Here is a 12,850-nt window from a genome sequence, read left to right as displayed (position 1 = left end):
GGTATCTTTTTGAGCTCGGAGAGCTTAAAACAATACACAGATTGTACTTTTGAGCTCAAAGAGCTCAAAAAAGCGGCCAGGTATTAACGGAATTAGCGGGAAGTTGCAGGGATGGCCTTTAGGGTCAACCGTTTTCCTAATTTTTTTAATAAATAAATTACGACAAAAAAAATTGACAAAAATTTTATAAAATTGAATTTTTTTAAAATATTTTTCCGGAAAAAATTTTTTTGTAAAAAAAATTAAAAAATTGTCAAATTACTGTTAACTTTAATGTCATTAATTTTTATCATTAAAATTAACTTAGCAGAAATCTGATAATTTTTATAATTTTCTCTTCTGAAAAAATTGTTACAAAAAAAATTTTAATTAAATATTTATGTAGAAAATTTTTTAAATTATAAATGCAATTTTTTTAAGAATATTTTTTTTTTATTTTTTAATTAATTTTTCATAACATTAAAGTTAGCAATTATTTTTTAATATTTTAAAAAATAAAACAAAATTATTTTTGAAAAAATTGCATTTTTTATTTTCTTTAATTTCTACATGTCATTTTTTTCATGAAAATTAATGTAGCATATATTTATAATACTGAAGTTAGCTGTCAATTTTAAAAATTTTTATAACAAATCAATTACACTAAAAAAATGCTTCTAAAAATTTTTACTTATAATTTTTATGAATTTTCACATGTGGAATTTTTTTTTTTTATTATAATTTAATTGCTATAAAATTCTAAAAAAATTTCTAATGTCCGTCGAATTCAGTGTTATAAATATATAATAATTTTATAAATTTTATAATAAATAAATTGTGGCAAAAAAATGAGAAAAAAAAAATTGATAGGTAAAAATTTGGAAAAATTATAAATGCAATTTTTTTAAAATAATTTTTTTTAACAAATTTTTTTGTTATATAATATTAAAAAATGGACAAGTGATTACTAACTAATGTCATAAATTTTTTTATAATTCTAAAGCAATTGAATTTTTATAATAAAAATTTAATTAAAAAATTCTACATGTGAAAATTAAAATAAAAAAATTGGTGGAATTTTTTAAAATAATTTTTTTTCAATGAAAATTAACTTAGCAGATTTTTAATAATTAATTATTTTTTAAATTTTTAAATTTTAAATTATTATTAAATTTATTACTAAATTTATTTAAGGATTAAATTATTTTAATTATTAATTATTTATTAAAATTAATTATTTTTATTAATTTAAAATAAATTTTTATTTATAAAATAAATTTATTAATTTTTAATTAAAAATAAATATTAATAAAAATTAATTATTTAAAATGTTAAATTATAATTTAATTTATTAGAGGATTAAATTATTAAATTATTAAAAATTTTTTTAACTAATAAATTATAGCAAAAAATATTATGAAAGTTCATTTAGCAGATAATTGATAATTTTAAGAATTTTTTTGACAAATAAACTATGGCAAAAAAAATTATAATGAAAAATCGACATGTAGAAATTAAAAAAAATTAAAAATGCAATTTTTTATAAATAATTTTTCGGAACAAATTTATTTGTCAAAAAAAAACTAAAAAATAATCACGTGACTGCTAACTTTAATGTCATAAAAAATGAGGGAAAAAATTGACATGTAGAAATTTAATAAAAAAAGAAAATGTAATTTTTTAAAAATAATTTTTAGGAATAAAATTATTTGTTAAATACAATTAAAAAATTGTCAAGTTACTACTAACTTTAATGTCATATTATTATCACCGACAATTGACAATTTATAAATTGTAGGTGACAAAAAGTAAAAGTATTTAAACAATAATGTAATTTAATTTTTGTTTAGTTGTTTGAGTTATTCAGGAGAGTGATTAATAATAATGAGTTCTACTAATTGTGAAGATATAAAAGACCTCGAAAAGAAAAATAAATGTATTAGGAATAAACTAACTTGGTGTGAAGAATTAACAGAAACTGAAAAGAGACATCAGTGTTTTAGGAAGAAATGCTTCAGAGAAGTATATGATTACAACGCGCGAGCAATTATTAAAACAAGATTACCCTTCTCATTTCCCGTAATTAATTATTACGCTATTCGTCGACGAAGTAAGGGCACTGAAGCGTATGAAGCCATTTTGAAGTCTTATTACAGATGGGTGATGTTCTCGGAACTCGCGTTTGATTTGTATGGTTATTTGACCCTTTTTGATAGTGGGAATTATGTGTGTGCTGATGCATGCGGTAAGTAATAATATGAAAATTAAATTCGCTGAAATCTGAAAATTTTTAGAATTTTTTTTATTTAAAAAAAAATACTAAAGTTAGCCGACAATTTTGATTTTATGATTTTTTTTCGATGTACCTGAAGTTCCGAACGTTTTTTTATGAACGAAAATCAAAAAAAAAATTTTTTTACTCCTGAAACTGAAAATGGTTTTTCAGTTTCAAGAAGAGACAGTGAGCCCTATAAATGATAGAATGGCTCTTCAAAACACAAAAACTACCCCTCCAGCTACCCCAAACGGTTATGACATTGTAAAAAAATTCAGAAAAAATCCTTCCGAGGGCCCTTTGAAGCTGGCGATTTTTTGTAGGCCTCCCACAACACCCTCACACAATATAAAAATCACCAGGCCATTAGCTGCCCCGGAACTACCCCTTCAGCCACCCCAAACACTTATGACATAAAAAAAAAATTTGTGAAAAATCCTTCCGAGGTCCCTTTGAAGCTGGCAATTTTTTATAAGACTCCCACAACACCCTCACACAATATAAAAAATCACCAGGCCCTTAGCTGCCCCGGAACTACCCTTCCAGCCACCCCAAAGTTTTACAAGAATTGGAAAATAATTCAGAAAAAATCCTTCCGAGGGCCCTTTGAAGCTGGCGATTTTGTGTAAGACTCCTACAACACCCTCACACAATATAAAAAATCACCAGGCCGTTAGCTGCCCCGGAACTACCCCTCCAGCCACCCCAAAGTTTTTCAAGAATTAGAAAAAAATTCAGAAAAAATCCTTCCGAAGGCCCTTTGAAGCTGGCGATTTTTTGTAATCTTCCTTTTTTCGTTTATTAAGGAGACCCGGTGTCTAGCGGCCTCAAATTTAAGCTATAAATTTTATATCTCTATGAAGATAATGACTAATACTTTCAAATTTTCCTTACACTTATTCTATTACTTATCAACTACACAAAAATGAAAATCAAAACGAAAAAAAAATGTTTTTTCAATTAGAAAAATGGCGCTGAAGTTCCCCTCTTCAAAAAAAATGGAGAGATCAATCGACACGCACACAGAAAGAAAAATTTCTTAACTGGAGAACAAAATTCTTGGCTCAAGAAAATTTTTCCGGTGCCTGAGTAAAAATGAGTAAAAATGAGTAATTAGGTGTAACTTAGGTGTAAATTAGGTGTAACTTAGGTGTAACTTAGGTGTAAATTAGGAGTAAATTTGCTACTTGCTACTTGTTATTTGCTACTTAATATTAAAAATACATTAGAAATAAACTCTCTTTGTTGCTGTAAGATGGACAGCGGGGTTGTAGGTCCACCTCAGTATACCCCTCCCGTGCGGTGTGTTTTCATGCAGGGACAGGTATACTGTCAGTAGCAAAAAAGTAGTAATTAGGTGTAACTTAGGTGTAAATTAGGAGTAAATTTGCTACTTGCTACTTGTTACTTGCTACTTAACATTAAAAATACATTAGAAATATAGGTTGGCAATAGCCTAATCGGCTCGGTACCTGCATTTCGAAAGAGTGGGACCAGGGTTCGATTCCGGCGCGCACCAATATTTTTCAATGATTATAAACTAAGAATATGTGCGTTTCATTGCCAGCCTCTGTACCGGTCGGGTTTTCTGTGGTTTTCCCATGTAGTTATGGAGGTAAAATGTCATTATAGAAGTACCTCCATACTATTTAAGACTGTAATGCAAATGCAGGTACTGATTATAATGCGTAAGTCGGCCACAGTCGCAGGACATGTGTGTCGGGCATGAAAGAAAAAAATCCCGACATGCAGGGGGGTGGGGACGAAAAAGTGGTTGAGAGTTATAATGACGGGGTTGAGAGATTATATTGCGGAGAAAAAAAGTGGAGAGACAATAATTCCCCACCCTCCCTTGTAAAAACACTCTACAGTGATACAAGTAAAACCATCCTCAATTACATTAGAAATAAACTCTTTTTTTTTTTTTTTTTTTTTTTTTTTTTTTTTTTTACAGACACCTGAGTAAAAATGAGTAAAAACTTGGCCGAAGTAAAAATTTTTTTTGAAATTCTATTCTTGATATATAGAAGTAATTTTTTCTTAATTCAAATTATCATAAATACTTGATACAATAAATTTTTATATTTGATCAAGATTTTAAGATACTTTAGGGAAGCAGCACTACCTACTTCAGCTGAGAAAAAAATTTTCTCACCTTGAGAAAATTTTTCTCGAGAATATTTGATACCCATTTTATATTATTTTAGCGTGCAATTATACATATTGAATGAACAAAAATGATGAAATATTATTTGATCTTGCCATTTGACATGTTAATCAATAAAAATATTAATGAAAATTTACTTTTATCTTTATATTTAATTTTTTGGAGCAAGAGAGAAATTTTCTCAAGACAAGAAAATTTACTTCTATCAAGAACTAAATTTTTTGGAGCAAGAGGCTGAACTTTCTCAAAACAAGATTTTCTTGACTTAAATAAATTTTCTTGGATCAAGATACGTATTTCTTAAAGAAAGAAAATTAATTTTGTTGGAATAAGTGAAATTTCTTGTCAAAAAAAATTTTTTTGCGCTCAAGAAAATAATTAGGAAGGAAAATATTTTCTTGGCTTTTTTTCTGTGCATCAGTCAGGTCCATTTTTTTTTTTTTTTTTTTGGAGAGGGGAACTTCAGCGCCATTTTTATAATTTAAAAAAAAATTTTTTTGTAGTCAATAAGTAATCAAATAAGTGTGAAAAAATTTTGAAAACATTATAGTCATTACCTTCATATAGAAATAAAATTTTTTAAAATAGCTTAAATTAAAACTAGAAAATATTTTAAAAAAATTGCACTTATAGTTTTTCAAGTTTTTTGGAAATTAAATCTTTATCCTCATTTTTTTGTAATAATTTTTTTAATTCTAAAAATTTTTGCAAAATTGAATTTAGCAGACAATTTTTTGATTTTTTTAACAAAAAAATTTGTTCCAAAAAATAATTAAAAAAAAATTGAATTTTTAATTTTTTTTAATTTCTACGTCATTTTATTGGCATAATTTGTTACAAAAATTCTTAAAAATAAAATAGAAAAAATTAATATTCATAAAAAAAATTAAAATTTAATCAAATAATTAATTTTTTTTTTTTCTAGAAAAGTACATCGCAATTGCAACAGCTTCTACGATATTTATTTACATAGATATTCAAAGACGAAAAATTCCTATTTTTATTGATAATCCATCAAATAAATCATATGCAATCAGAGAAGTCAAGTTTGGATACTACACTGATGTAGATGACGAGAATTTTTTGTACTTAGTTGCTACTTTAGAATCTGGAAATTTACAAGCTTGGATTATAGACACTGATGACAATGTTATTCCAATTAATACTAAGCCAATTGAAAACTCAAAAGCTAAATATAAAAATTTATGGTTAGTTTTATTTAATATTTTATATTTAAAAATTTTAAATTAATTATTTCTGAGCTTGATAAAATTTATTAAAATTCAGTCTCGAATTATCTAGATTAATTAATATTATTTTTAATTAGAATTAACCAGAACTTTTTGCTGAATTGTCTCGCGAGTGACATTATAATAATGATTAAGATTATGAATCATTAATCATTATGATGATTAAAACATTATTAAATGTTAATTATAATTTCCAGTTATGGGACAGCGAGAAATTTTTATTTATCAAATAAACTTGTAATAAACAAACTCATAATAGAACATGAAAAAATGGAGTTTACAAGTTCCTTCGAATTACCGAAAGAAGAGGATGACTCTAAGAAAAGTTCTGAAGGGATGATAAAATATTCTGACGAAATTATTGCTTTGGATTCAAATGATATGAATGTAAGATTTGTTATCACAATGAAGTTAGCTGATTTTATTTTATTTTTATAAAAAATTTTATTTTATTTTATTTTTATAAAAAATTTTATTTTATTTTATTTTTATTTTATATATTTATTTTATTTTTATTTTTATTTTTATTTTATTTTTAGTTTTATTTTATTTTATTTTTATAAAAAATTGTTTAAAATGAAAAAAAATTTTTAATAATCTATATTATTAAGAGAATAAGTAAAATTTTGCGACCAGTGTATTTAGATGATACGATGGGTTTTATGGTTAAATTTGGTATTCTTGTCAATTTAGGATGATAAGTATTTAGGCTGCATTTGAAAATGCTCTATCTCTGGATACATAATAAAGAAATGACCTTTTACCTTGTGAAATATTGACATTTTTTAAGATATGAGCTCATCTTGATGTTACACTCATCAAGACCTTTCATTTGAGTACCCACATCAATTTTTCATATATTTTATATATTTCACAAATACCATATATATAAAATATATAAAAAATGCCATGCTGGTACTTGAATGAAAAGTCTCGATGAGTGTAACATCAAAATTAGTTTATATCTAAAAAAATGTCAATAATTAAGAAATGGCCTTGTATCTCGTGAACTATTGACATTTTTTAAGATATAAGCTCACTCCGACATTGCACTCATCGAGACCTTTAATTTGAGTACCCACATCAATTTTTCATATATTTTATATATTTATATATATTATATATATGTATATATGAAAAATATATCAAAAATGCAAGTGGGTACTCAAATAAAAGCTCTTGATGAGTGTAACTTAAAAATGAGTTTATATCTTGAAAAAAATGTCAATAATTAAGAAATGACATTGTATTTTGTCAACTAATGACATTTTTAAAGATATAAGCTCATCCCGATGTTACACTCATCGAGACCTTTAATTTGAGTACCCACATCAATTTTTCATATATTTTATATATTTATATATTTCATAAATACCATATATATAAAATATATAAAAAATGTCATGTGGGTACTTAAATGAAAGGTCTCGATGAGTGTAACATCGAAATGAGTTTATATCTTAAAAAATGTCAATAATTAAGAAATGACACTGTATTTTGTCAACTAATGACATTTTTAAAGATATAAGCTCATCCCGATGTTACACTCATCGAGACCTTTAATTTGAGTACCCACATCAATTTTTCATATATTTTATATATTTATATATTTCATAAATACCATATATATAAAATATATAAAAAATGTCATGTGGGTACTTAAATGAAAGGTCTCGATGAGTGTAACATCGAAATGAGTTTATATCTTAAAAAATGTCAATAATTAAGAAATGACACTGTATTTTGTCAACTAATGACATTTTTAAAGATATAAGCTCATCCCGATGTTACACTCATCGAGACCTTTAATTTGAGTACCCACATCAATTTTTCATATATTTTATATATTTATATATATTACATATATGTATACATGAAAAATATATCAAAAATGCATGTGGGTACTCAAATGAAAGCTCTCGATGCGTGTAACATCATAATGAGCTTATATCTTCAATAATGTTAATAGTTAAGAAAGTACAGTGCAATTTAACAAAAGTCATTATTTAATCAACAAAAAATTTTTTTATAAAAATTCTAATACCTGTAAACTTTAGTGTCATTATTTTTTTTTTATTTGACTAAATAATTTATTTTTTATGTAGATTTATGCAGTGACCTGTCGCGTGGATAAAAATGCAGATTCTAAAATAGAGCAACTTTTTTTAGAGCGGTATGTTTGTGAAGACTTTTTGCTAATTTGTACCGAGGGAGGTATAACGTGTGATCGTAAATTTTATTACGAACCGCTGCCCACAGAATTTGACTCTACCACTAAAGTTTATTTGACTATGGAAGATTTTATTATTTGTACTTGTGGTAAGTAAAAACCATTTTTTTTTTTTTTTATTAAAGAAAAAATATACTAAAAAAATTTTATGATTGCAGGTAAATATATTGCCGTTTATGATGAACCATTAAATGAATGGATAGTTGTTGAGTTAATTAATGATGATCAATATGTAACAACATTAATTGTCCACGTAAATTTACTTCTCGTTGGCTTTAATACTGGTATTAAATTAATTAATTAATTAATTAATTATAAAAAAAAAAAAAACAATTTATAATAAATTTTTATTAATTTATTATTTTTCAGGAGACATTTATGGATATGACGTTAGTCGTACTCAATCTTTGATGAAGCCAAACTTTTTAAATGGACCCAAGTTCAAAATAATAGGCACTATAGATCCTATTATTGCCTTTAAAGTTTTTGAACGGCAATTCGATAAATATGATTTTGAAACGAACAATTTTCCTAAAGATGAGAAGAAATACGATTTTTATCCATATATATTAGTAATGACTACGAAAAACGCTTACCTTTTTCGATATACTAATACACGTCGTTTAACAGATAATGACCATTATTTTAGTCTTTACAGAAGAAGTAGCGAAACACTTCCTAAAATTACAAGATGTGACATTCATAAAGATGATCAATATACTTACGTAGATAAGTGAGTAAAAAAAATAATTATAAGATTTTAGATATTTTAAAAATGTTGGTCACATTTTTTTAAATTTATAAATAAATTTTTAATTGTCTAATATATAAAAAAAAAAATTAAAATTTTAATTGACTATACTGTTAAAAAAAAGACATTTTGTAAAATATTTTTGAAGAGAATTTCTGTGAGGATAATTTTATATTTTTAATACTATGTCTAGTGAAAAATTTATTAAAAATTTTTATAAATTGTAATTGATAATAATGATAAATGAAAGTCAATTTTTCATACATTTATATATATTATATATGTGTAGATATAAAAAATATATCAAAATGCATGTGGGTACTTAAATGAAAGCTCTTGATGAGTGTAACGTCGAAAAGAGTTTATATCTTAAAAAATGTCAATAATTAAGAAATGACATTGTATCTTGTCAACTATTTACAATTTTCAAAATATAAGCTCATCCCGATGTTACACTCATTAAAACCTTTCATTTGAGTACCCACATCAATTTTTCATATATTTTATATATTTATATATTTCACAAATACCATATATATAAAATATATCAAAAATGCCATGTTGGTACTTGAATGAAAAGTCTCGATGAGTGTAACATCAAAATGAGTTTATATCTTAAATAATGTCAATAATTAAGAAATGACCTTGTATCTCGTGAACTATTGACATTTTTTAAGATATAAGCTCACTCCGACATTGCACTCATCGAGACCTTTAATTTGAGTACCCACATCAATTTTTCATATATTTTATATATTTATATATTTCACAAATACCATATATATAAAATATATCAAAAATGCCATGTTGGTACTTGAATGAAAAGTCTCGATGAGTGTAACATCAAAATGAGTTTATATCTTAAAAAATGTCAATAATTAAGAAATGACATTGTATCTTGTCAACTATTTACAATTTTCAAAATATAAGCTCATCCCGATGTTACACTCATTGAAACCTTTCATTTGAGTACCCACATCAATTTTTCATATATTTTATATATTTATATATTTCACAAATACCATATATATAAAATATATCAAAAATGCCATGTTGGTACTTGAATGAAAAGTCTCGATGAGTGTAACATCAAAATGAGTTTATATCTTAAAAAATGTCAATAATTAAGAAATGACCTTGTATCTCGTGAACTATTGACATTTTTTAAGATATAAGCTCACTCCGACATTGCACTCATCGAGACCTTTAATTTGAGTACCCACATCAATTTTTCGTATATTTTATATATTTCACAAATACCATATATACAAAATATACAAAAAATGTCATGTGGGTACTTAAATAAAAGGTCTCGATGAGTGTAACATCGAAATAAGTTTATATCTTAAAAAATGTAAATAATTAAGAAATGACCTTGTATCTTGTCAACTATTGACATTTTTAAATATATAAGCTCATCCCAATGTTACACTCATCAAGACCTTTCATTTGAGTACCCACATCAATATTTCATATATTTTATATATTCATATATTCCATAAATACCATATATATGAAATATATAAAAAATGTCATGTGGGTACTTAAATGAAAGGTCTCAATAAGTGTAACATAGGGATGAGCTTATATCTTTAAAAATGGTTCACGAGATACAATGTCGGTCCTTAATTATTGACATTTTTAAAGATATAAGCTCATACCGACGTTACACTCATCGAGACCTTTCATTTGAGTACCCACATCGATTTTTCATATATTTTATATATTTATAAATTTTACCAACATCATATATATAAAATATATAAAAATACCATGTGGGTACTTAAATGAAAGGTCTCGATGAGCGTAACATCGAAATGAGTTTATATCCTAAAAAATTTCAACAATTAAGAAAATTGAATGAAAATTAGTCCGGGTTTTTTAAATAAATTTTTCTCATCAGCTTTGAAAAGACAATTTTAACAAATTTTTAACAGTGTAGAAAAAATGTGACCAGCATGTAAAAATTTTCCGTGGTATAAATTCACAATCACCTTTAACGAACCTGTAACTGTCATAAAAAAAAAAAAAAACAAGGAATAAATAAATAAATAAATAAATAAATATTGAATGTGACGATAATGAATTTCAATAAAAATTTTCATGTTATTAAAACTAATAATTTGATACTAATAAAATAAATAATGGATTATTTTTATTGACAAAAATCGCGTCGTTAATTTATTACTTTAAGGGATTATATATATTTATAAATATATATAATTTAATGAAATAAAATAATAATTAATAGTAAAATAAATTATCACTGAGGCTCCGCCATAGGAGAAATTTAGAGATCTAGATAAAAATGCACGATAGAAATAATTTCTAGATAAATACTTGGATTTACGGTAGAGTAAACTGAAAAAAAAAAAAAAGTATTTAAATTTAAAAATTTAAATAATAATATTTAAGAGTAGAATATTAAACAGTTAATGTATATACACATACAAATCAATAGAAAGTATTGAAACAAAATTGAAACGTATAACGTTTAAATATTGAATTGGAGAATAAAATATATTCCGTAATTATAATTCACTATGTCTACACATTCTGTACAGTTAATTCAAATTCAAGGATTTAATACCTCAATATACTTTATACAAAAAGGCTACTTATTATCTATCATTAAGACATACCATAGCATGATAGTGCCCCACCACCGCGCCGATTTATTATTTCTTCATTTCAATTTTTTTTTGTGAAAAAACGCGTTATTAATGCCAAAAAAGCGTATAAAAAATTTTTTTACTGGATATAATCCCAGATTATGCTCAGTGATATCTATAGTGAAAAAAAATTTAAGATAATAGCTGAAAAAATCCAGATTACAATGAGTATAATCCAGATTACAATGATTATAATCCAAATTATAATGAGTGTAATCCAGATATCGCTGAGTATAATCTGGAATGATATCCAGTATCATCTTGCTTTTTTTAAAAAAAAAAAAAAAAATTTTTTTTGTAAACACCTTTTTGGCTTTGACAAAAAACTTTTACAGCCAAAAAAGCGTATCATTTTTTTTAATTATAATTTATTAGCCTTAAAAAAAAATTGTAACACCGGTAAAAAATTAATGACTTTTCAACTGATTTTATTTAAAACAAATATGGATTTAAATAAAAAAAAAAACACCAAAATAGTAAAATTTTATTTGAAGAAAAATAAAAATTCTATTTTTTTTTCTAAGCCTAAAAATTTTAAGTTTGAAGAAAATTTTTTTTTTTGCATTTTTGCACATTTTATGAAAAAATACGATTCTCAAAAAAAAAAATGTTTTTTTTTTTTCGGGAATCAACGTATTTTTACATGAAACGTACAGAAATGTAAAAAAAAAATTTTTCTTCATACTAAAAATTTTTTGGACAGAAAAAAAAATAGAATTTTTATTATTTTTACGTGTTATAACTTTTCTTTTTTTTAAGGCTAATAATTAATTATAATTAAAAAAAAAAATGATATACCCTTTTGGCTTCAGAATTTTTTTTGTCTTAAAGCCAAAAAAGTGTACAAAAAAAATTTTTTTATTAATTTTTTTTACAGATTTAGATGTTTAAATTAGTTATGAAAAAAAATTTTTTACACATTTTTGGCATTAATAACGCGAAAAATTTTAATCAAAATAATTTTTTAGTTACTTGATTTTTTTTTAATTTAATTAAAATTGTAAAGAGTGATTTTAATTATTATTTTTTTTTTTAAGCAACTGGTGGATGTTGCACTGCATGTTTGTACTGGTATTACAGAGTCAGTCGCCAGCGAGCATTATCACACACCGCACACTACGCGCTAAAAGTGTTTATCTCGGTGTCTCACACATATTTTTTTTTATTTTTTTTTTTTTTTTATTTCAGTAATCGTAGTTGACTCGTTCGTTAAACGAGCGGTTCCTTTTTATCATAATTATCATTACCATTATTCATTATCATTATCATAATTAACACGGTATTTAAATCTTGATTGATATCGGTCCCGGTTTGTTAAAAGTAAAAGTATCCAAAAGTGTAATAATTAAATGGAAATAAATTGAAACGGATCGGTATAATGCACGCGAATAAATGATAAATGTTGAGTTTAAGAAAAACTCTTTATAAGTTAGCCAATAAATTAATCAGAACGAACAAAAATTAAATAAAATAGATGTATATATATATAGTGTACACTAATGTATAATGTAGAAAATAAAATCTAT

General features: G+C 24.7%; 1 protein-coding gene across 1 annotated transcript; it reads left to right on the top strand.

The window, feature by feature from the left end:
* Positions 1 to 1,863: 1,863 nt before the first annotated feature.
* On the top strand, positions 1,864 to 8,638 carry LOC123266152. The gene is made up of 7 exons (XM_044730180.1): positions 1,864 to 2,224; positions 5,347 to 5,350; positions 5,459 to 5,629; positions 5,869 to 6,058; positions 7,777 to 7,990; positions 8,060 to 8,185; positions 8,271 to 8,638. The coding sequence occupies exons 1-7, from the start codon at positions 1,864 to 1,866 to the stop codon at positions 8,636 to 8,638; spliced, it is 1,434 nt and encodes a 477-aa protein (XP_044586115.1).
* The last annotated feature ends 4,212 nt before the right edge of the window (positions 8,639 to 12,850 follow it).

The sequence above is a fragment of the Cotesia glomerata genome, linkage group LG5, assembly GCF_020080835.1.
Source record: "Cotesia glomerata isolate CgM1 linkage group LG5, MPM_Cglom_v2.3, whole genome shotgun sequence".
In the NCBI taxonomy this organism is placed as follows: Eukaryota; Metazoa; Arthropoda; class Insecta; order Hymenoptera; family Braconidae; genus Cotesia; species Cotesia glomerata.
This window is presented reverse-complemented; position numbering and strand designations above follow the sequence as displayed.